The sequence below is a fragment of the Hevea brasiliensis genome, chromosome 9, assembly GCF_030052815.1.
Source record: "Hevea brasiliensis isolate MT/VB/25A 57/8 chromosome 9, ASM3005281v1, whole genome shotgun sequence".
NCBI classification, from domain to species: Eukaryota; Viridiplantae; Streptophyta; class Magnoliopsida; order Malpighiales; family Euphorbiaceae; genus Hevea; species Hevea brasiliensis.
Genome location: NC_079501.1, coordinates 3,708,357 through 3,733,296, shown reverse-complemented (window position 1 = coordinate 3,733,296; position 24,940 = coordinate 3,708,357). Strand labels below are relative to the sequence as shown.

The 24,940-nt window shown below is 34.9% G+C and overlaps 3 protein-coding genes across 3 annotated transcripts; 2 read left to right on the top strand and 1 right to left on the bottom strand.

Annotated features, from left to right (window-relative positions):
- The first annotated feature begins 2,355 nt into the window (after positions 1–2,355).
- On the top strand, positions 2,356–5,233 carry LOC110670448 (abscisic acid receptor PYL9). Its single transcript, XM_021832509.2, is given in 4 exon segments — positions 2,356–2,669; positions 3,251–3,475; positions 4,509–4,700; positions 4,702–5,233. Coding segments are annotated over 4 exon segments (585 nt in total). The 5' UTR covers positions 2,356–2,543; the 3' UTR covers positions 4,744–5,233.
- Positions 5,234–9,664: 4,431 nt separating this feature from the next.
- Positions 9,665–12,323, bottom strand: LOC110670470 (protein WHAT'S THIS FACTOR 1 homolog, chloroplastic). The gene is made up of 2 exons (XM_058152474.1): positions 11,700–12,323; positions 9,665–11,582 (listed from the first exon to the last, which is right to left on the bottom strand). Exon 2 carries the CDS (start codon positions 11,571–11,573, stop codon positions 9,993–9,995), a length of 1,581 nt encoding a protein of 526 aa, XP_058008457.1. The 5' UTR covers positions 11,574–11,582; positions 11,700–12,323; the 3' UTR covers positions 9,665–9,992.
- Positions 12,324–20,114: 7,791 nt separating this feature from the next.
- LOC110670471 (rhodanese-like domain-containing protein 4, chloroplastic) lies at positions 20,115–24,940 on the top strand. Its single transcript, XM_021832532.2, has 8 exons — positions 20,115–20,967; positions 22,002–22,104; positions 22,200–22,286; positions 23,203–23,280; positions 23,403–23,477; positions 23,936–24,016; positions 24,162–24,359; positions 24,467–24,940. The coding sequence occupies exons 1-8, from the start codon at positions 20,327–20,329 to the stop codon at positions 24,512–24,514; spliced, it is 1,311 nt and encodes a 436-aa protein (XP_021688224.2). The 5' UTR covers positions 20,115–20,326; the 3' UTR covers positions 24,515–24,940.

Here is a 24,940-nt window from a genome sequence, read left to right as displayed (position 1 = left end):
GAGATAAAAGTATCATGACGTAGTCGATGCTCCACAACTGTCTCCCACAACTTTATAGTATGGCTCATGAATTTAATTCCCCTATAGTTTGAGCAACTCTATATATCTCCCTTATTTTTAAAAATAGATACTAAAATACTCCTCCTCCATTCTTCAGACATTTGCTTTGAGTTTATAATCTTATTAAATAATTTAGTTAACCATGCCACTCCCATATCTCCCAAACACTTTCACACTTCAATTGGTATTCCATCGGGTCCACAGGCTTTACCCACTTTCATTCTCTTAAGTGCTTCCTTTACTTCTAAAGATATAATCATTCTAGTATAATTCACATTCTTTTCTATTATTTTATAGTCTATATTCACACTATTACTATTTTGATTATTATTAAAGAGATCATTAAAATAATTTCTCTATCTTTCTTTAATATCTTCATCTTTTACCAACATTTTTCTTTCTTTATTCTTAATGCACCTAACTTGATTGAGATATCGACATTTCCTTTCTCTCCTCCTTACTAATCTATAAATATCTTTCTCCTTTTCTTTAGTTCTAAGTTTCTCATATAATTTTTCAAAGGCCTATGCTCTTGCTTAACTAACTATCTTTTTTGCCTATTTATCTTTTTTGCCTATTTATTTGCTATCTTGTACTGTTCATATGCCTCATTATTATCACATTTAGGTAATTTCTTATACCATTCCCTTTTTCTCTTCATTGCCTTTTGTACTTCCTCATTCCACCACCATCTCTCTTTTGAGGGTGGTCCATGTCCTTTAGACTTTTCAAGTAATTTTCTAGCTACTTCTCTAATCTTTGATGCCATTTGTATCCACATGTCATTGGCCTCCATATCCAGCTTCCATGCTTCAGACTCGAGAAGCTCATTTTTGAACTTCACTTGCTTTACTCCTTTGAACTCTCACCACTTTATTCAAGCTACACTATTTTTTCTAACCTTACTTGAATTGTTCCTAAACTCGACATCTAATACCACTAACCGATGTTGACTTGTTAAAGCCTCTCCTGGAATGACCTTACAATCCTTGCATAGAGCTCTATTTGTCTTCCTGGTTAAGATGAAGTCAATTTGGCTTCTATATTGCCCACTTTTGAAAGTTACTAAATGTGACTCTTTTTTTATAAAGTAGGTATTTGCTAGTATTAAGTCGTATGCCATAGCAAAATCCAGGATGCTTTTTCCCTCCTCATTTTGACTGCCAAAACCAAAATCTCCATGAACATTCTTATAACCTTACCTATTACTTCATACATGTCCATTCAAATCTCCACCAATAAAAACATTCTCTTCATTCGGTATGCTTTGTATTAAATCATTCATATCTTTCCAAAACCTTTATTTACTCTCACTATTTAGTCATATTTGTAGGGCATAAGCATTAACTACATTTATTGTTTCTCCTTCTAGTATTAGCTTCACTAGTATAATTCTATCTTCTACTTTTTTTCACAGCTATTATAGCGTCTTTCAATGTCCTGTTTATAATTATGCCCACTCCGTTATTGTTTCTCTCATTTCTGGCAAACCACTGTTTGTACCCTGAATTATCCACTTCCTTGCTTTTCTCTCATACCCATTTAGTCTCCTGAATGTAAGCAATATTCACCCTTCTCCTTTCTAAGGTATCCACAAGCTACATTAATTTTCTTGTAAGTGATTCAACATTCCAAGTACCAACCCTGATCCTCCTCCTATTCTGTTCCTTCCTAATTGGTCTCCTTCTATGATATCTTCTATTATTTTCTATGTCTATCTTGTATTTTGTTCCACTATCTGTCCTATAGACTAACTTCTTTTCCTACACTAGTTCATAATGTGGGAAACATCACACCCGGGCGCGGGCATGGCGTGTCGCTTTCGGTGAACGCCCTATACCCTTGCATATTTCTCACTACACCGGGCTTTGATGTAGAGCGTCGTAAGTAGAGGACATCTCAATATTTATATAATTTGAATCCATATCATAAGGTGTGACGAAATTTTTATACTGGTTATCATCTACCATAATCCTCTTCCTTTATCCGGACTTGAAACCGACTAAGTGCAAACTATTTAGGTGAAATTTATCAATTTACAACTAAATAGACATATTAATAACTTTATTTAAAGGATGAAAATGTATAAGGTAGCCGCTAAAATGATCGTATACAAACTCTCTGGCTTGATTATTGTCATCTCAAATGGAATTAAAATTTGTTTTAAATTATTTTAATTTATTTTAAACTTAATTATTATTATTATTATTTTAAATTTAAAAGAGTAAATTATATTTTTTTATGTTTTGACAAACCCCACAAACACATATATATATTTTTTATATATTGTCGGTGGATTCATTGAGTTTTGATAGTCTACTAAGCCAATCTAGAGCTAAGCCAAAGCCCAATTTGCATGGCAGCGAATCCCTCTGTTTAGATTCTGACCAGAGGCCAAAAGCTTATCTCCATAGCAAATCATCGAGATTTCTCATCCAGACACAAATAAGGCGACTTCTATCGAGTGATTCATTTTGTTCAAGATGAACGGCGGCGATGCTTCCGGTGCAGTGGAGGCACAGTACATACGGAGACACCATAGGCATCAGCCTAAAGAGAACCAGTGCGCTTCTGCTCTCGTCAAGCACATCAAAGCTCCTGTTCATCTCGTAAGCTTCATCTTCTTTTGGATCTATCTATCAATTGATGTTTTCTGTTAGTTTTTTTTGTTTCGATTAATTACTTCTTTTTTCTTTTTTTTTCTTTTTTTTCCTTTGCTTGGTTTTGGGAAAGAGGGAGAGGGGGGGGGGGGGGGGGGGCTTTTAAGTGAAAACTTTTTTTTTGTGTCAATCTGATGAATCCAGATCGATCTCGGTTGATTTTGCTTCATTTCAGATTTTTCAACTCTCACTTTCTTATTTCCAGCCATCTTGTTGGTATTTTGATTCTTGGATATTTTGGTTTATTATTTTGATTTTTGTAAACTATGATTTTTCCCCCTCATTTTTAATGATTTCTGGGCAAGTAGCTTTTGGATTTATTAAATTTCGAGTTTCATGATTTTTCTCAGTTAAGATTTTTTTTGGCTTGCAATTTCTAGCTACCAAAGCACGACTGTTTTTTTTTCTCTCTTTTCCTCACTGTTTATCCGTTGCATGTAGGATGAGGGACAACACAACCACTTGCAAACGGTTATTTGGTTCCTATTTTGATTCTTTGTTTTTGGGTTTTTGTGAATTGTTTGGATCAGGTTTGGTCTTTGGTTAGGCGATTCGATCAGCCCCAGAAGTACAAGCCATTTGTGAGTAGATGCGTTGTGAATGGGGAGAGTGGGGAGCCTGAGATTGGAAGTGTTAGGGAAGTCAATGTTAAATCTGGACTCCCCGCTACCACTAGCACCGAGATGCTGGAACTTCTGGACGATGAGGAGCACATTCTTGGAATCAAGATTGTTGGTGGTGATCATAGGCTAAAGGTATACATTTCCTTCCACTTCTTTGTTTATGATTATTATCATTATTAAAACCCTCTTTTGTTTTATATTGAGAAGATACTGTTTACGTCCTGTTATTTAAATTTTGTTGGAGCATTAGTGAAGCTGGATTGAATCTACATACAACGTTTATGTGGTTATTTAATGGATTGATCAATTAGATTACTTGATCATTCGTTTGTTACATGTCTGAAAGTTATGCAGTTTTTTCTGCGTTTGCTGGAGTTTACTGTCTGACATTTATCCTTTGGAGATTATGCCGAATCATCCTTTGATGAGCTTTAATTTGCCTTTGGGTAATGTATAATGGGTCATCTCATAGCCTGCTCCACTCTTCAAGTTATCATTGTTCCCACCTACCAGTTCCCTATTTTAATATGTAAAGCAATTGGGGGAGTCTAGAATACTTCATATAGGATGAGATGGAATCTGGTGATTTATGATCTTGCATGTGCTTGCCAGTTTTGTGGCTATTGGAGCCTTCCTTTTCTGGACTGGGCAATATTCTAATGCTTGTCTTTCATTCATGTTCTTGTTAGTTTATTTTATTCTAGAGGCCATGACATTACAGCTCATTTAGTACAGTTTTGGGTTGCGTTGCGTTGCATTGTATTGCACATGGGAGCCACAGTTGGGTACCATCTCTTTATCTTTATGCTATGATGTGTAGCTTTTGAATTTGCTTTACCCCTTACATTTTGAAGAATGAATGGAATATTCTCTGTTGGAACAATATGATACACGCATGCTAGTGGAAATTGTGGTTTTCCAATTTTGTGAAAACAGACCTTGTTCAAGCGGGCAACCCACTTTTCCTTCATGATTTGGGACAAGAACTTGACATCCATATCATGTGTACTCCAAGTGAGTGCGTGCACATGCATGTGTTCAAGCATATGCGCATTTTCATTGGTTGACAAGGCAGGAGATTTTTTGCTTTCTTGTATAAAAAATATCTAAACCTTTTATACTGCAATGCCTTTTGCTGATATTTCCCATTTTCTTGATTTTGCAGAACTACTCGTCAATCATGACCGTGCATCCAGAGGTTATTGATGGAAGGCCTGGGACGTTGGTCATAGAGTCATTTGTGGTGGATGTGCCTGATGGGAACACCAAGGATGAGACATGTTACTTTGTGAAGGCACTCATCAAGTGCAATCTCAAATCTCTGGCTGATGTCTCAGAGAGGATGGCTGTGCAGGACCGGGTTGAACCCATCAACCGATTCTGAATGGGTGGTTTCATAATATGTGATAAAAGTCTGTTAGGGTGGTTGTGCCATTTGAGGGTTCTAATTCCAGAGGCTTTGTAGAGATTGATGGATATACTCCTTCACTATTCCCAGAAGTTTTGCGTGCAATGCTGGATTTGCTTTTTAACCTCATGGAGACCCTTGCTGCCTGCTTTTGCTTTGTTTGATTTCTCCCTCAAAGTAGGGTTTCCCCTGCTTTAGTAATTAGGCCCTTGGACAAGTTTCCTTAAAAATTCCTGTGAATGGGAAAAAACCCGCTCCTTTTCACTGTTGCTTTTACTAGTATCTGCATGACGTTATGTAAATTACTATGGCCATATCTGTAAATATCCATGTAACACACAGTTGGTGCCTTAGTTGCAGCCTCTAGGCGCGGGGATTATTGGGGAAGAACTTGAAGTAGCGGTGCTTTATTAATTTTAATTTAACAGTGTCCTTTTTAGCGCACTATTGCGAAAAAAAATCATTCCAACCAGTTTCAGTCATGTTATGTGTATGCTTTCAATCATCTATCAGAAGCGTATGCTAATGCTGGCAGCCTTTGAGTGCAGAAATTGCGGTGGTTCCTAATTTTTTTAGATGTGTCCTATAAGCTTACGGTTTGGAATTTAAAATGCGTGTTTATCCGTTATCCGATAAGGTATTTGTTCTTATTGACAAGTGGGCCTAGAATTATTTAATGGTATAATCAAAGTACGGCTAAATGTTTAATTTCACTTGTGTATTTAGTGATGTATTCAATTTAACTAATTTTTAAATTTTTTTAATTAATTTATAAGTTTTAATTTAGGTAAAAGGTTTATTTTAGTGGGTAAATAATTATATAAGTCTTTAAAGTGTTTCAAGATTTAAATAAGTTTTTTAATTTTAAAAAAATTAAATAAATACTTTAAATTTTAAAAATAAATTAAATATTTGTTTTTACTATTTTAGAGATAATCAAGTCTTTTTAACTTTGAAAATATATTAAAAAAATTAAATTATAATTTATTTTTAATATAAATATAGTTAAAGTTGTGCACAAATATTTTTTAGTGCATAGGGTCTTTATTAGCAATTTAAAACATCTTAATAAGTATCTAATGCATCTTGAAGGAAATTAATAAGTTATTCTTTGTCAGATGACTTAAAAAACTTTTATATGGATTTATCATCTTCATCATAATTTCTATAAGGAAACTTCTTGAACTATTCGGTAAAAAATAACTTATCAATCTGCGGTAAATATTTATCATAATATTATAAATCAGATATATAGAATTGCTAATTAGGATCTCATTTACTAACAAATTTTTATGCATAATCTTGCTGGATTTATATTATAAGCAAATTATGTTTTAATATTTTTTTATTTATTTTTAAAAATTAAAAATTTTATTTGCCTCTAAGAGTTTATTCAATTTTTTTAAAAATTAAAAAAATTTATTTAATCTTTTTTTAAAGTTGAAGGATTTGACGCTAAAACACTTTAAAAATTTATGATATAACTTAAATGATTTAAATAAATATTATACCTTTGGTTTAAGTTTTAGTTAAAAAATTAAAATTCCAGAATTAAATTTCTTGATTAGACTTAAAAAATTAAAAAAATGAAAATTGAGGAGGCGTTCGGTTTACCATTTTTCATTTATTATCTTTAGAGAAAATGAAAAACTTGTTCGGCTGTGGCGTTTCTATTTTTCCTTTTAGTGCTTTGGATGAAACCGTTTGAAAAACAGAACTTACTTACAAAGAAACAATAAATCTTGGTTTTGAGGTTTATGTTTTCCTACTTTTCTTCTTCTTTTATTTTAATTCCTTATCTCTTCCTTTTTTATGTTCTCCTTTTCTCCTCTGTGTCTTCACATATTTTATTCGATTGCTCCTCCTTATCTTCATAATCTTGACTTCTTAATTCTGCTATTTTCTATCATCCTTTTTCTATCTATCTGAAATCATGTCATAAAAATTTTAGTTAATACCTAAAATAAAATCTCATAAAATTATTGTATATATCTATTTTGCACCGTTATGTATTTTTTATTTAATACCCAAAATAAAATCTTTTTTCAAAGAGATAATATTTTTTCAACTCTCAAAATGAAATATATTTCAAACATAAATTTCATTTAGAATTAGAAATAGGCCTAGTCGGATATATATACCTTATTTTATTCACTTTTTAGGTTTATTCACCTTTTTAAGCTTCTATTAAATCGAATAAACTCCCCATGCACCCAATAATTCCTCCTATGATCTACCCTATGAAACAGAATTCTTTTGGTCCAGTAAAATTTTTATGGCTGATTTCCTTCTATTCTTTATTTACTAAAGCTTCTTTCATTGAGACAAAAAATCTATACGAACGTAATTAGATCAAAATCCTAGCAAGTTTTTGACAACATTTATGAAAAGGTTATTTGTAATGTAAATGATACCAACTTGCAGCAAAGATTTGGTAGGAAGACATTAACCAGCAAGCAAAGAGATGATAGCCAAAATCATGACAGCTTTTATCCACTCTCCCCAAAGACCTCAAGCCTGGAGCTTACCAGAGATTGCTTGAAGCCCTGAGGGAGAGTGAACAATGGCTGCCACTCTCAGATCAAGAGGCTCCTTTGTTAGCAAGACACATACTGCTCGTGTCCCCCCAAAACGGCTCCCACCCTGCCTCAAATGGTATGGTGGTTTTATACTACAAATTACAAAGCTATTAACCTAACCCCACCAGAGATTGCAACGGGGAAGCCCTTGAGGGGAGATGAACAATCAATGCCTTGAAAGATAAGGATAGAGGCATAGAGCTAAGAACTATGCCTTCTTGTTCTTGCTCTACTGATTAGCCGAAGCAAGAGCTGAGGCCTATTTATAGGCCACAAAAATACTCACTCAAGGACCCTTTCATAATACAGAAGGGCTATGTGCATATGTCTGCACGTATGAGAGGCTGATGGGGCCCTCCACACTTGTGTGCCCACTAGTTTAGATCCTTGAATTCTAAGAAGTTTCTCAAACCCAAATGGATGAAAAGAACACACAAGCAATAGCAAGTCAACTTACTCAAAGAACAAAATCATATTTAGGCATCTCAACCATATCCAGTATCTCATAAAGTCCACTGAAAAACAATTCCAAATCTCCATATCTAATTTATCATGTAATCTATGTCCCAATCAGAACACCAATTTCTAGATGATTTGTCACATGCCAAAATATCGATCAACTAGCCTATTTTAAAAATTATCCTAACCCTATGCGAATACATTGAGAAAATAGAGCAGGCAACTGTGCCTTTGGATTTAAATGGTCTCTATTAGCCCATTGTGCAAGGAAAAGAGATGTCTTGTACACCACACACTGAGCCGCATCTCATCCCTAACCCCCTCAAAAGGATGACTAAGAATTTCACCATTCTCCGCATCATATATGAAACATCTCACTCTCAAACTTGACCCTTTAACTTGAAACTAACAATGTAAAAAAGAGGAATATGGATAAAAATAGGTAACACAAGAATTTAAATAATTAATTGTAAACTTATCAAGACAAAGCCACTTATTACCTTATTCTGTCTGTTTTAGCAATATGATATATGTGAAATCGTGTACCTGTCTGTATCTGTATCATCAGTATTAGAGAAAGTGATCTACCCTGGACAAAGCACCACAAGTGTTGGTGAAGATAATTGATAAATAACCAATGACAACCACGTTTTATTTAATCTTCTTTTTTTGGGGTGCTTGAGTTTTAGAAAACAAAAGCCACGGACAAACTAAGCTGAAAAGCAACATGAAGTATTTTTTTAGATACAGAGAAAAAAGACCTTCTGATATAGAATACAAAACATGTGAATCAAGACATTCTTCTATCCACACATTGCCATAAGAATAATTTCAAATTAGTTCTTAAACACACAATCAACCTCCTAACAGGCACATAGATCTTGGTAGCATCCACTATGAGGAATACAAGTATCAATTACCATCTATAATCTATCATCTACTGCTCTGACTGAAACAGCAAGTGCAGCAGTGCCCCAGAATTGCGAGAAGAAATTTAGTGGGTTCTGAACACAATGTGATTAAGTCAGAATATCAAGTTTTGCATTGCAATGAAAAAAAAAAAAAAAGAATTGGATTCTCAAGATCTTGAAATAAAATATCTGAAGGAAACTCAAAGCTACATTTTAGCCAACAAAAGTTATGCAATGGATGGTCAGCTTATAGTTCTTATCTTTAGAATACTAAACCAATTTATTCTGCAATTAGTTTTAAACTACTCATAACCCTATATTATAGATTGTGGCCATCCATACTTTCAATGTGATATTAACCTGCCAACTAAACTCAATATAGCAGACAAGTGCACAACCTTAGACAGGTAATAGGGCTTCACAATAACTCTAGGAATCAGATTCACATTCATTGACTAATAGAACAAACAATCACAATACCAAATGTCATCAATGGAATCAAGGGCATTCAGAAGAAAATGAAAGAAAGGAGCATCATCCAGTGAAATAAAGAATATTACGAGCTGTTGCCATTTTATTAGAGCTTCAGGTTATGAGTCAAGGGGAGAATTTCACATGTAGAAATTGTGTAAATTTCATGAAGATTAAGATTCTTTTAATGATTTAACAATTGATATAATGGACCACAAAATATTTTATGCTTGGTCATTTGACAGATCATAAATACATCATTATATCAACAAAATGCACAAACTATTACATACTGATACTGAACATAGTCTCCAACAACTGGTGTCCATCCAAAGTTTCACATGTAGAAATTGTGAGTCATATTAGAGCTTCAGGTTATGAGTCAAGGGGAGAATTTCACATGTAGAAATTGTGTAAATTTCATGAAGATTAAGATTCTTTTAATGATTTAACAATTGATATAACGGACCACAAAATATTTTATGCTTGGTCATTTGACAGATCATAAATATATCATTATATCAACAAAATGCACAAACTATTACATACTGATACTGAACATAGTCTCCAACAACTGGTGTCCATCCAAAGTTTCTTGAGGTGGCTTTGCAAGTTAGGACTTAGGAAACAAAAACAAATCATATTTCTAAACTCCTCCATAAATTTGACAATGAAAAAGTTTGGGACTGCCTTACAATGTTGCAGACCTTATAACCATTCTTCCATGAAATCAACCTACAGTGAACACCAGACAGCCTCATGGAACTATATCTCAAGACTAGGATATGGCCTTTAATGTGTAAAACAGAATCGCAACTCATTTACCAACGCTCCCTTGGCCGGCCATCAGGAAATGCAGGAACTAGCATTTTCTCTTCATTCTTTGCCGAGTTATTTAACTTGTTCACTGATCTGTTCACATGAATCTTCACATTTTCATCATCTTCATCAAAGCCTGGGGGTGTATCATCTTCATCACTCCAATCATCTTCATAGTCACCACCACCTTCGTCATCATCAAGTCCATCGCCAGTCATATAACTGTCAATATCAGACCAATCTTCACCCTCCTCACTAGACGCTTCTTCTTGCTCTTCATTTCTATTTTCAATTTCACCATCCTTCGGAGCACCATGCCTTGGGAATCTGGGGACAGCAACAAGAGAACGAAGCTTCTCTTTGATAAGCAACGAACGGTCTTTGTCTACCAACTGAGAATTGTGGTATGCTTCCCTCAGGAAAACTGAATCTCTATCACCTTTCAAGGACACATAAAACATATCAGGGTGCCTTATTAGCATCCCTCTCACCTGCTGAGAGAATCTAAACTCCTCACGAAAATGAGTAAGGTGATCCACCAGGGTCCTCTTCTCGACAGTGAGACTCAAAATCTCATGAACAACCCCACAAGCATGCTTTTCCTTCTCTGGTGTACCTGATCTCAAATGGGAAAAGTCAGAATATGGGGATATAAAAGGCATGTCTCTGAACTTACAGATCCTTCTCATTTCACTCTTAGAAAGCTGGAGACCCTTAGGCAGCTTCACTCTATTGAATTTTGGTGGTCTATCAATGATTAGATCTTTCTCTTCTAGCTCTCTAGCCCTATTCTCCTCTTCTGATAATTCAGCAGCTGATACTGCAAGCTCAGGATCCCAATGAGTTAATTCTAGAGCAGGCCCCCGCTCAGTTGCAACAACTCTAAAATATTGTGGGTATCTATGACAGATTGTGTCACGAAATTCTAGAGGCAATCCAAGATCAGTCCTTAAATGGGCTATTTTCTCCAACAAAATCCGTTTTTCCAATGACATCATCAACAATTTCCTCAACTTAACAACCAGCAAATCCTCCATCTCATTTCTGACCTTCAACTCCTCCAGGTAGAGTCTTTCTGCCTCAGGTGTCAATTTGAATTGCAATGAAAAGACCCCTTCTTCCACAATTTCAAACACAGCGGGGAATTTTTTCAACAAAGCAATAAATCGACGCCTTTTCTGAAGACCCAGTTCTCTTCTGTACCTACCCAATTGCCTAAGCGACATAGTTCTATCAGGTTGATTGACCAGAATCTTCCTTATCTTCAATACTAATTTAAGTTTCTTATCCCTTTGAATCACGTTATCAAAGGGAAGCTCTTTTCGTCTCTTCACAACAGCTCTTACCGGTTCAAATGGAGAATGAGTTTTCCTCAAGGTACTTCCAAAAGGACCATTTTTCTCTTGAAAAACCAAACTTTTTCCCAAAAACTGCGATTTCTCTAGCTGGAATGTTGAGGTGGAGAAATGGGATTTAAAATAGAGTTTGGGTTTTTCAAGAAAATTAGATTTATATGAGAGAAAGAATGGTAAAGAAGTAGATGGTGAGCCATTGGACGAGGAAACAAATAATTTGGGTTCCATGTTCAAGCTCTGAGTATTGGATAAGGATTGTATTTTGAAGTAGAATAATACAGGCAATATCAATTAATAAAACGTAACAAAGTAGTAAGAGAATTAAAGAGAAGGAAGAAGAAGAGGAACAGTTACCTTCTTTGAAGTGGATGCTGAAGCTTGTAGTAGGGTTTTGGGTGCGCGACCAGAATCTGGGTTTATCCGCACTGGCCAAAGCCCTTTGCTAGATATTTTGCTCGTGCCATTTTTATTATCTTCCTAATTTAGACGCCATTAGGAAACACAAGGTAGAACGGTCATATTCATTATTTAATGCATGAAACGACAACGTTTAAAACTTCATCCTTCTGCTTCCTCACAAGACCTGCTAGAAGCGGCTTGCCGTTTCGACCGTTTCGATGAAATCCCAGTTTACCCATCTCCCTACTCAGTCACTCTCAGACTTGGCACTCGTCTACTGCTGTTTCTCACTCAATTGGTTTTCTTCATCGCCATCGTTGTGAAGTTGTTGACTCGGAGGCAGTAAAAATGGGAAGAGGCGAGACCGTCGAGTCGTGCAGAGTTCGGATCGCCGTCAAGCCGTGGCGATAAGTCCACTCAAGTGGACCATTTCAGCAAGTCAGCAGCTTCGGATCGCAAGCTCATCACCATTTTCGTCCTCCCTTCATCGTAATTCCTGCTGTCTCCGTAATGATTTACCGCATTAAATACGCTTCAAATACGTATAGTACAGAATCACATGCCCAACAAGAAGGCCCGGTTAAAACTGAAAACTTATTTGAATTACCAAGAAATCCTTAGTGTAAGCAGTTCCTTGCTTGATGTAAGGATTGGGCTCTGACCGTTACGATTAGTATTAGAGCAGCTCGCGTGTTCTCTTGAGCGATGTTGGAGTAAACCTCAGTGAGTACACTGAGTCCCGAAAAAAGATAAAGGTCCTTTGGCAAATCTCACATTGGCAAAGTACTGAGATGGTCTTAAGTTCAAAAAGTAACAATATATATAAAATGATGGACCTAATCACAAGAGACACCTTTTGGTGGAATGGCCTGGAGAGTTGGAAGAACTCCAGGGTTAAGCGTGCTCGCTTGAGAGAAATCTTAGGATGGGTGACCTCCTGAGAAGTTTTTCAGTCCACCAATGAGATAAAATTGTGAGCTTTATGACTAAAGCGGACAATTCCTCTAGTGGTTGGAGCCCGATCGTTACAATTGATATCAGAACCGCTCGCGTATCCTCTTGGGCGATGGTGGGGCAAACTTCAGTGAGGACGCTGAGTCCCGAAAGGGCGGGAAAGAAAGGTCCCTTAGGCAAATCCCACATCGGCAAAGCACGGAGACGGTTTTGGGTTCATAAAGTAATAATATATATATAATGAAGGAACTAATCACAAGAGACGCCTTTTGGTGGAATGGCCTAAAGAGTTGGAAGAACTCTAGGGTTAAGCGTGCTCGCTTGAGAGAAATCTTAGGATAGGTGACCTGCTTGGAAGTTCTCCATTCCACCTATAGGACAAAACCGTGAGGCTTATGGCCAAAGCGAACAATTCCTCTAGTGATTGGAGCCCGATCGTTACAATTGGTATCAGAGCCGCTCGCGTGTCCTCTTGGGCGATAGTGGGGCAAACCTCAGCGAGGACACTGAGTCCCGAAAGGGGGGGAGAAAGGTCCCTTAGGCAAATTCCACATCGGCAAAGCACAGAGATAGTCTTGGGTTCAAAAAGTAATGATATATATAAAATGAGGGAACTAATCACTATAGGCGCCTTTTGGTGGAATGGCCTAGAGAGTTGGAAGAACTCTAGGGTTAAGCGTGCTCGCTTGAAAGAAATCCTAGGATGGGTGACCTCCTGGGAAGTTCTCCATTCCACTTATGGGACAAAACCATGAGGCTTATGGCCAAAGCAGACAATTCCTCTAGTGGTTAGAGCCCGACCGTTACAATTAGTATCAGAGCTGCTCGCGTGTCCTCTTGGGCAATGGTGGGGCAAACCTCAGCGAAGACACTGAGTCCCAAAAGTGGGGGAGAAAGATCCCTTAGGCAAATTCCACATCGGCAAAGCATGGAGATGGTCTTGGGTTTAAAAAGTAATGATATATATAAAATGAGAGAACTAATCACAAGAGATGCCTTTTGGTGAAATGGCCTGGAGAGTTGGAAGAACTCCAGGGTTAAGCGTGCTCGCTTGAGAGAAATCCTAGGATGGGTGACCTCATGGGAAGTTCTCCATTCCACCTATGGGACAAAACCGTGACGCTTATGGCCAAAGCAGACAATTCCTCTAGTGGTTGGAGCCCGATCGTTACACTTGATCACCGCAATGTTGTGTTAGTTTGGCTAATAAATTGGATAAGGAGAATTCTAAGGTTTCAAATAATGCATCTCACCGACAGTATACATACCCTGTACTGGCATACCTGAGCCTCGCTTCCAATAGACCAAATATCAATAGGCATTTAACTAGTGGCGCAATCATGATTCTTTTTCCTTTCTTTCCAACTTATCAAGTTTATGCTCCAAGTATTTTCCAAACCATTACAATTTAGGTTTTTCATACATCATTAACATAAAAATCGATTCAAAATTAAAACCTTCACATACATAAGGTTAGATTTAGAAACATATGCAATTATATCACTCATATATAAGACAAAATATATGTTAAAATTTGAATACCAGCACAATAACTATTCTTTTACATATTATATATCCATTAATCATACAACATAGACAAAAATACTTTACAACTACTCCTGCTGCTCAAGCTCCAAAGACTATTTTATTCCTGCACTATTGCAATGCATACAGAGGCTTTATAGGACATTCGCTTAATATATATATACAACGTGTCTGGCTTATACAGAAGTTTCTTAGGACTTTTGCTTAAAACACGACTTATGTCATACACTAAAGGGCATCATAAAGATATCCTATTGGATTTTATGAATCTATAACATACATATCATAACATAATCACAATCAATCATGGGGGAGTCAATGGGTCATCCATAATTCATGATGCACCAACAACAATTATACAATTATTAGCATATTTGTATTCTAGATACATACACCCTAAATAATATATGACATGATGCACGAGGGTGATCATAATTTAAATTTAAAAGGTTTATTAGAATTACTCACCTCTTGCTTATCAACCATCTAACACGAATAGTACATAATCTCAAATCCTTAGCTTCCTGAATCCCTCAAGTTTGATCCTATAACCATCGGAAGCTAATGAGTTATTCGAAGCTCTAGAGCTCTATACACATATCAAACATCTTATTCTAGGCCCTTAGGAGTTATAAAATCATGTTTTGGAACCTTGAAATCAAATAAGAAATAAAACTGGCAGAACCAAATTCAAGTCTTGGACTTCGTTGTCAAACCTTTGATCATCGGGTGCCCATTTTGAGTAATAGCTACTACGGCTACCGAAGGCTTGGACTTGGACCGCTGAACCTAGAATTTCTCTAGATTTTTTCAAGAAACTACATGCTTTAGCTGCCCGAACAATGGTTTTTGATAATCGAACTTGGAAATTTTTAGAATTTGCAAGCCAAAAACCAACAGAATTTCTCTCCCAAAACTTCCAAAAATATACCACAAGGCTCCAAAACACAATTCAAACATATATACATATTCATAAGGCCTAAGACAACTTGAATCCATGCTCCAAACTCACATGCAACAATTAAAACTTAACATGCAATTCTTTTCCCTAATATCTAAAACTTAAAACCATGAAAAAAACCTCATGCAATTCAAAATCAACCATCTAATACACTTATGCATTTCTAGATTTTTCTAAAAGGCTACAAGAAAAGATAAATTACTTCTTTCCCTTAAAATGGAGAAGGAAGTGAATTGACATTTCTAGCTTCAATATGCCTTCACATCAAACTTTCCCTTAGAAGAATCAAGTTTTAAAAAATGTAATTGTCAAGAAAATTTCCTTGGAAAACTCTTTGCATGTCCAAAAAGTAAAGAGAAAAAAAGGAGTGAGAGTTTAAGTTATTTTTCGGATAGAAAACAAGTTGTTGGCCTTGTATACCTTCCCTTAGCAAGGTACTTTCGGCTGTCGAAAGTCTCAGTTTTGGTTGTGAGAGTCCATTCTGCCTGAAAATGAATTTAAACAATAAAAAGAACTTCATCTGTTGAAAGTTCATTATTCGACTGTCAAAGTTCTTTTTGTCCAACAGCACTTAAAATTTCTCTTCTAATTAAAACCTTGAAAACATTATATTTTTAAATACATTTTGAAAACATTATACACATACATATATATGTACATATAAACCTTTTTCCACCCTTCCTTTCATCTGTAATATCTCTAAATTCGTCATAATATTCTATTTGTGATAGAGATTCCAACGTCAAAAAATAGTGGATATTACATATGGTCTAATCAATGTTGTGCAATGGCTGGAGGGGATTCGAGCTCCTGTTAACATAGGGGAATGCCATATATTTCGGGGGACGACTAGCACATAAAAATGGATCTCCCCTACACAGGCCTGACCCGACTATTTAGACCTATATTATTATCAATATTTATTATAATAAAAAGTTTTATATCTTATTAATCAAGCATTGAATCATCTACACACACTATCTACAACCGTTGTGAGATCCCAAAGAACCAGCTCTTCACGCGGGGGATCACGTATTCGTGACTTATGTGTGGGGGGTAACCCACGCACACACCAGCTCACCCTTTTGAGTACTTTGATTTTTTTTTTTTTCAAAGATGTACACACGCACCCAGATAGTTCAGTGACATAACACATTTCTTGATAAAATTACCAAGACATGTTAAACCATATAAGTTAGTATATCTTGATAAAATTATCATAATTTTATTAAAATATATGTCTTGTCATTGAACTACTTGAGAAGAATTATGCCAAAAAAAAAAACATTGGATCCTATTTTTCAATATTTTAATTTCGAATTTAAGTGTTAAATTCACTTTCAATTGTGAATGGATCGGGCTAGGGGTGGCCACGATCCAGTTTGAAATAGGAATCGAACCGAAACCAGACAGATCAAACTCATATCAAAACCGGTTAAAACCAAAACCGTCATTAAACCGAACCTAAACCGGTTCTCCATGGTTTGGTTCAGATTCAATATATTATGAAACCGTTGAACCGTCGGTTCAATTCGGTTTAAAACTGTTGATTTAGAATCTAATTGAATCGGTGGTTCGATTTAAAACCACACAGTCACACTGCAAGGCTGCAGCCTGCAGGCTAGACTAGATCTAGTGTGATGCGCTAGCAACCTAGCGATCCCCTCGCACACCCAAACTCACTCCCTTAATTCATTTACATAATTCTTAAATTCTCTCAAATTCTCAACACAATTATTCTCAAATCTCTCTTTAATTCTCAATATTCTCTAAATTTCTACATTTTATTTTTTTTTACACTCATAAAAATTTCTAATACTTCATTATTTTACTCAATAACTTTATTATTAATTTTTTTTACTATTATTAAAATTTAATATATTCTCTATTACTCTATTTTTTTATATGCACATAAAAATTTCTACTACCTCTATTTTTTTAATATTCTACTCTATTTTTTTTTATTTTCAAATTTATAGTGTCTTTTTTTTTTATATCTTCTATACTTTTTTTTTTAATTCCTAATACTTTCTATTTTTGTTATCTTCTACAATTTTTTTTTAATTTTCAAATTTCATCATACTATTTTTTTTTTTTTGAGAAAATAGCAAGTTTTGGAAATTCATCAAGTAGTAAGGGGAAAAGTAAGGTTGGTGAATCAACATATCCAAATCCAAATGAGTTTACTACAGTTGATTTAGACAACATAACGGAGCAAATTAGAGATGATGATAATGATGCCGAAGTTCAAGAGTTATTCCAACACAATGAAGAAAGCCAAAATCAACAAGCTAAGAAAGACGAGGCAAAAAAAACACTCACATCCGATATTTTCAAAGTCCACTTTACAAAAAAATGAAAAATCGAAAATACATTTGATGTAATTTGTAACTACTATGGCCAAGTTTACAAGTTCAAAATGGGAGGTGGATATGACACATTCAAGAGGCATTTGGAGCAAAAGCATCTGATCAAAATTGAGTATGATAAGTCTCAAACTCAAATATCTGGGCATGCAAATTCTAAATCTCATCTTTATTTCAATATTTTGATCAGAAAAATATAGAGGAATTAGGAAAAATGATTTGTATTGAACATTTATCATTTAATTTTGGTGAAAATTTTGATTTTATTAATTGTTGTCAAAATGCTTTAAATCCTAATGCAAAATGCATTCCTATAAATACTTCAAAACGCAATATTTTTTCTTTATTTAGAAAAGGAAAAAAAGAATTACAAGAAATTTTTTTAAATATGAGTGCACGAGTTTTTATTTATAGTGATATTTGGAGTGATCATTGGCAAATACATTCATATATGGGTGTAACATGTCATTGAATTAGTGATGATTGGATCATGCAAAAAAGAATAATTGCATTTCGTGTTTTTTATGAGAGACATACTACTGATAATATTTATAGGATGATTAAAAATATTTTAGAAGAATATATATTAGTTTGTAAAATTTTTTCAATTGGTTTTGATAATGCTGCTGCAAATTCTGCATCAATTAATGACCTTAAGAAAATTTGCCAACCCAGTTTTTGGGGGAAAATTTTTTCATATTAAGTGTGCATGTCATGTTTTAAATTTGTGTGTGCAATATGGTTTAATAACCCTTGATGAATTTATTTCTTCCATCAAAAAAACAATTTCATTTTTATGGGGACATCCACAAATTATGAAAGAATGGGCTAGAATTTATAAAATAAATAATAGAAGACCAAAAAGATTTTAAAAAGATGTTCCCACTCATTGGAATTCAACATACAAATTAATAAATGAGTCATTTGGATATAGAGATTTATTGTGCACATTTATTAGCAATAATGTGCAACAAGTTCAACTATATCCACAAAATTGGGATATTTGTACAAAACTTTTGGACATTTTAAAATTTTTTAATGATGCTATATATACATTGAATGGTGTTTATTATCATCCATCTCATTTATTTATGATTGAATGTCTTAATATTGTTATTGCATTGCAAGACCAGATGTTAATTTAAAAGATTGCATTTCTAATATAAAAAAAATGGTTGAATTATTTCAAAAATATTCCTCAACTTTATTTTGTTGATGTGTTTTTGATCCTATATGTAAATTAGATGGTTTAAATGATTATTTATCTCTTTATTATTCATGTGTTAAATCTTGATGATAAGATTGATTTTGATGTTCATACAATAATCGTTGAAACTAGAAAATTAATTTTAGATTTATATAGTGAATTTTGTTCTTCTAGCCAACAGTTAGTTTCCCAATCTCATCCTTCTAGTCAAGTTCAGATTGAGCCATCCTCCCGAATAAACATGGGTGATCGTGCTTCATTACAAAGGCAAAAAAGGCCTAGAGAATCCCTTGGTAATAATGCTGAATTTGATATTTATTTAACCACTATTTTCAAGTTTGGTGATATTAGTGCAAGTAAAGAATTTACAGTACTTTATTGATGGCGTTGACACACAAATATTTTCCCTACCCTTGCACTAATTGCTAAACAAATTTTAGCAGCACCATTCTCTACAGTTGTAGTTGAACAAGCTTTTAGTGCAGGGAGTAGTATATTAGATGAGACACGATCCAAAATGATTCCTGAATCATTAGAAGCTCAAACATGTTTGGATGATTGGATTAGGGCAGCCTTAAGGCAACAAGAGATCACACATGAAGAAGATGAAGATTTATATGATATAGGAACTGATGGAACAATAACGGGATCAAGCGGTTGTGGAAGTGATCAGGGTAAGGGATTTATCTAAATAGAAGGTAAGAGAACTAAGTGGGCTGTGATTCCTCTAAACTCCAAGAGGATACGTAGGCAACTTAATTTCTACAAAATTAAGTTCAAGCCTTTTTTTTTAAACTAAAATTAATTTAATCTCTTTTTATTTATATAATTTTTTCAAATTAAGTCTACATATTTTTTATTAATTTTTATTACAAACACAAATAATATAGTTTTCTTTTTTTCTTATTTTTTTAAATATTTATTTTACTATTTTTTTTTCTCTTATTTTTTTATCAAACCACTCTAAACTATCCCTCGAACAGTCCAAAATCGTCTATTGAATAGCTTCAAACTGCTCAACTCTAAATTACTTATTAAACGATTTCAAACTGAGACTCAAATTGAAATCAACAATTTAGAAACCCTCTCTTAAATCGTATCTTGACGATTCAGTTCAAGTTTAATATTTTTTTGAATTTAAATCGGTGATTTTTGAATCGTGATATCGGGCGGTACTACGGTACTAGTATTTTTATGTACTGTATGTATGGGAACTGAAAATTTTGTTTTCGTTTCTCAGCCACACAATCGTTCACCCGGAGAGTGATCAAACCATCTAGAACCAACAAGAACAATAAACCTCATCTCACTTCCACGTGTTAGTCAATGAATGGGAATGTTACTAAACTCTCATGCCACATCGGCACTAACTCCCACTCCGGCAAATTGCACCCATTGAAGCTAAGGCTTGTCATCCTCTGCTTCCTTTCCATCCAGTCATCCTGAAACAAAAAAAATCTGCATAAAACCCCATTTCTCATGGTGGTTCAAGCCTTTTCATCATTTCTTTAAGAGCCCAGATTTTTGTCTCTTTCCGAAGAATTATGCCATGGAGGTTCTAAATGCAGCAGGTTTGACCCCAATATCGGTTCTTTGTGAAAAAAGAACAGAACCCAGAAAATTTTTGTGTATTCCTGCTACTTCATCACTCAAATTCTCAACTTCTGCTTCTCTAAGCACCACCCCCCCTACCATGCAAGAGTGTTTATCAGGGACTTTTCACGGGGGTCTAGTACTTTTATCTTCAGTACTTAGTAGTGGGCTAGGTAAAGCTTTAACATATGAGGAAGCACTACAACAGTCAGCGAGCACCCCAGCATCTGATTTTGATGTCAGTGGAGTTCTTGATAGTGTTACTAGTTTTGCAACGGAAAATCCTACTGTTATAGCAGGTGGTGCTGTAGTTTTGGCAATTCCATTGGTTTTGTCTCAGGTTCTCAAGAAACCCAAGCCATGGGGTGTTGAGTCCGCAAGAAGGGCTTATGCAGTTTTGGGAGATGATGCAAATGCTCAGTTACTTGATATAAGAGCGCCAGTGGATTTGAGAAAAGTGGGTACTCCTGATATCAGGGATTTCAAAAAGAAGCCAGTGTCAATTGTTTACAAAGGTGAAGATAATTCAGGTTTCTTGAAGAAGCTGTCTTTGAAGTTTAAGGAACCAGAGAATACTACAGTGTTCATTCTAGATAAGTAAGATTTTGGACCCATTTATTAGTTTCTGTTTACAGATTTTATCTCATAATAACTAGGCTACGAGTTAATTGGGATTTTTTTTTTATATATATAAAATTTTAATTAGACAATTTTAGATTGTTCTTCATGGAATTTCTTTCTTCATGGACTGAGTTAAGAATTAGAGCATATCGAGATTTAGATTTTAAATAATAATAGTAATAAACAATTAGATTTACAAGATCTTGGCTCTTTTTTGGTCTGTTTTCCTTGAATTTGGAGAGCTGGTTGCGATTGAGAATTATGTTAGTTCCTGCATTGAATTGATTATTGAGTTGTTCCATCAAATCCATGTTCAATTTCCTAGAAGTAATAATGTGCTAAATGTTGCACATAAGATCTTCAGTTTGATTTGAAACATAAAAAAGAAAAAGGGTATAAGATCTTTGGCTGTGCTTGTATTAGATACTCTACATTTGCACTTGAGCATCTGTGTGATCTTTGAGCCTGGAACCAAGCAAAAGGGATAAAACCATAGCTATCAAATAATACTACCCACATTATTTATGTGAAGTTATAGGATACTTCTAAATCAATGATGTCTCCAACCTAGAACTATTCATGATTTCAAAGCATAATTATTAATTTCCTCAACTGGTTCATCGTCAACATGATTACTTTTAGCCCATGTAGTCTATTTAGATAAATAAGGAATATCGAATAAATAAATTGAGAAAAAAAGAAAACACCAGAATAGAAAAGGTGGGAGGTCTAAATCATTCAGTCAACTATTCATAAATTAAGTAATTTAACATTAGACAGCTTCTTATTTTAGAGACAGAGAGGTTGTTACATGAAAAATCTGATGATCTTTCACCTCTCACTTTGTTTCTCTCACACAAGCATGCATGGCTGCACAACATAACAGTTCATGTGAGGATACACATATGCAAACAAAATTTTCCTTTTAAGATTTTACATTAGATACGAGGTGACCAAATTTGAGTTTCTGACATATAAAACTAATTTTCAAAATTTATGATGAAAGCCAGATTGGATGGGGGCTCTGAACTGGTTGCAGAGTTGGTCACTGCAAATGGATTTAAAGCTGCTTATGCCATAAAAGATGGCGCAGAAGGACCACGGGGATGGATGGTATGTTTTGTATTTAATCTTTTGGTGTCCAAGTCTTATTTATCATCTGATACAAGAAGTAAATACAAACTTTAAGATGGACTCTGATTTTGCAGAATAGTAGTCTTCCTTGGATACCGCCAAGTAAAGGGTTGAGCTTTGATCTTAGCTATGTGACAGATACCTTCAGTGGTGCACTTGGAGTATGCCTCATTCCTTTTTCATTGTAAAATTTTAACTTTGTTACACCAGTTAAGGTTCTCTTTTGATGGAATGCTGATTCTTTCTTTTTTCTTCTAACTCAGAATCAATGATTTTTTATAGTAGATAATGTGGTGAAAAATAATGAACGTGGGTTAGAGGGCCTAACTTAAGGTGTGCCTTAGATCTTTTCTGGATGAGAGGGACTATATTTTGTTGATTCTAATGACTGGAAAAGGTCTATATAAATGATCAGCAGAAGAGACAAAGGCTTCAATAAATTCAGCTGATGAAAACTGACATTGTTAAGGTGTGAGATGCAACATGCGTTAGGCTTGAGGAATGACAAGGGCAGTGGAAGGCCTCTAAAGGATGTGATTATGTCGGTATGAACAAAACATGAGTGCATGTCAATAGCATGGGGTGTACTGATTTTTCTTGCCTTATTGGTAAAATCCAGTCTGGTATGATCAGGCAGCATAGCCACTGGAGGAATGAAACCATTTCTTGCTGCATAATTAATCTCCCTAGTGAAACGTCAAAACATAATTGGACACAAGGACACCATTGATAAATCGTCTAGACATCATTAAATATGCGAAGTGTCAAGAACTAATAGCTTGAATATTTCATCAGTAGGAAGTAATTTATCAATATCTGGCATATAGTAGACAATGATTGAATTGTTCCATACGACCATACCTAAATTTCTTAGACAGCGGATATATATCCTGGCCTTAACTTTGTTGTAATTGCATTGACTTACTTTAAATAGATTATTTTGAAACTCTTTTGTCATTTGAGCACCAAAACATGTTATTCATGGGCCAATGTTAAACTTGTAGAGTTGTGGCTTCCCTTCATTGAATATTTCATAAACGGCACTTCCATATGGTAATCTCTGAAATAATTTTGCAGGAGGGCTCTGATTCCTTGCCTCTGACTATTGGGATTGCAGCAGCAGCAGCCGGCATTGGTGTATTAGCATTTTCAGAGGTTGGTTTGTCAAGTCTTTTCTCTTATTATTTTTTTCTTCATTTTTTTTTTAAATTTTCGATAAGTAAATTTGTGATGAGAGATGCTAGATTTCAGTTTTTCCTTTTCCTATATGTTTGCAGATTGAAACAATTCTCCAAGTATTAGGCTCAGCTGCACTTGTTCAGTTTGCAAGTAAGAAACTCCTGTTTGCAGAGGTAGGTCTCTGGCATCTTTTGAGACTTAAATTTTTGTTCCACAAATTTTGTTGTCTGAAAGCAAATCCTTGTATAATATGCATTTCAGAAGTTTGATTAGATTTGTTTTGTTCATTGCATGTGCAGTAGGTTATAGGTTATATTAAACTTTAATTATTAGCCCAAAACTTCTCCCTCACTTATATTGATGTGATACATGCCTAGAAAATTATATTCTGTACCCTAAATTAAGAAATAATTGAAAACAATGTCACACAGACATGATACACTTGTAGAGTAAATTATGAAAAGGAAAAAAAATTGTTCTTTCTGAAAAACCATTCTCTCAGAATATGGGGAAGAACACTTCATTGCCTTCTGAGTTCTGATTGATTATACTCCTGATTTGAAATCTCTGTTCATTAAATCACAAACGTTTAGGTTTGTGTTCACTATGATCTTTTTACCTTCCATGGCAGGACCGTAAGCAAACTCTGCAACAAGTTGATGAATTCTTGAACACCAAGGTTGCCCCTAAAGAGCTTGTTGATGAGATAAAGGTATCCGAGCTTAATATTTGAAAACTAGGAAGTTGTTTTTATTCTGATATTCTAACTAAATGAGTAATCTTTTTCTAAATAATTTATGGCATTGTTTATTAATACTAACTGTAAATCTTTTCTGTAAAAATTCTGGCAAATTCAGCAAATTGGGAAGGTTCTTCTGCCAGCAGGTGGGCCAAGTAAGGCTCTCCCTGCATCTGTAGAACCAAGTTCAGAAGCTGCTGCTGCTGATAATACTGTACAGAAGGCCGAAGCAGTTCCGGGGCCTGCTTCCCAAATCAATTCAGTTAAAGCAGAATCAGTTAGTGGGTTTCCAAGACCCCTTTCACCATATGCATCAGTAATCCTCACTTTCAATGCTTTATAGTTTTCTGTAACTGTTCAGAGCTGTTTTTTTTCCAGTGTTTGATTAAGCACAGACTAAATGTGTGGCTTTGTCATTTGCAGTATCCAGATTTCAAGCCACCAACATCTCCTACTCCATCACAACCCTAAATTATAGTTGCATCGAAGTCTTCAGGTGTGTTTCTACAAGAAGCAACTGTTTTGCCGGCAATTTCTAGGGCTATTTCATGAGTTGTCCAATCTGTGCACCTGATACATAAAATTTTCCAGCTTTATATGACATTCAAACAAGTGATGAAAGGGATGATTTGGGTTATTCCAGCCAATAAGATTATGTTTCTTTCATCTCTTTGTAGCTTGTGGATATTTTACAGAATTAGTTCATGATTTAACACCATCTTTATAAATTAGTATGGTTTGTATTAAATTTATGGAGTCAATAGAAATGCATATGTGTAATTTTTATTGGGACAGTGACAGAGGGAGAAACACTGATTTAATGTTTAGTACATGGCAGTGTTTTTGTGTGAACCATACATCTGTGTGAAGTTATAAATTTTAGTATTGTTTGAGGAA

What these genes read in the sequence shown, in the direction of transcription:
- LOC110670470 (XM_058152474.1), bottom strand. Translation starts at nt 11,573, where the DNA reads ATGGAACCCAAATTATTTGTTTCCTCGTCCAATGGCTCACCATCTACT.
- LOC110670471 (XM_021832532.2), top strand. Translation starts at nt 20,327, where the DNA reads ATGGAGGTTCTAAATGCAGCAGGTTTGACCCCAATATCGGTTCTTTGT. An exon ending in AAGGACCACGGGGATGGATG is followed by an intron (nt 22,105 to 22,199) that starts GTATGTTTTGTA and finishes CTGATTTTGCAG; the next exon opens with AATAGTAGTCTTCCTTGGAT. An exon ending in AGCTTGTTGATGAGATAAAG is followed by an intron (nt 24,017 to 24,161) that starts GTATCCGAGCTT and finishes TGGCAAATTCAG; the next exon opens with CAAATTGGGAAGGTTCTTCT.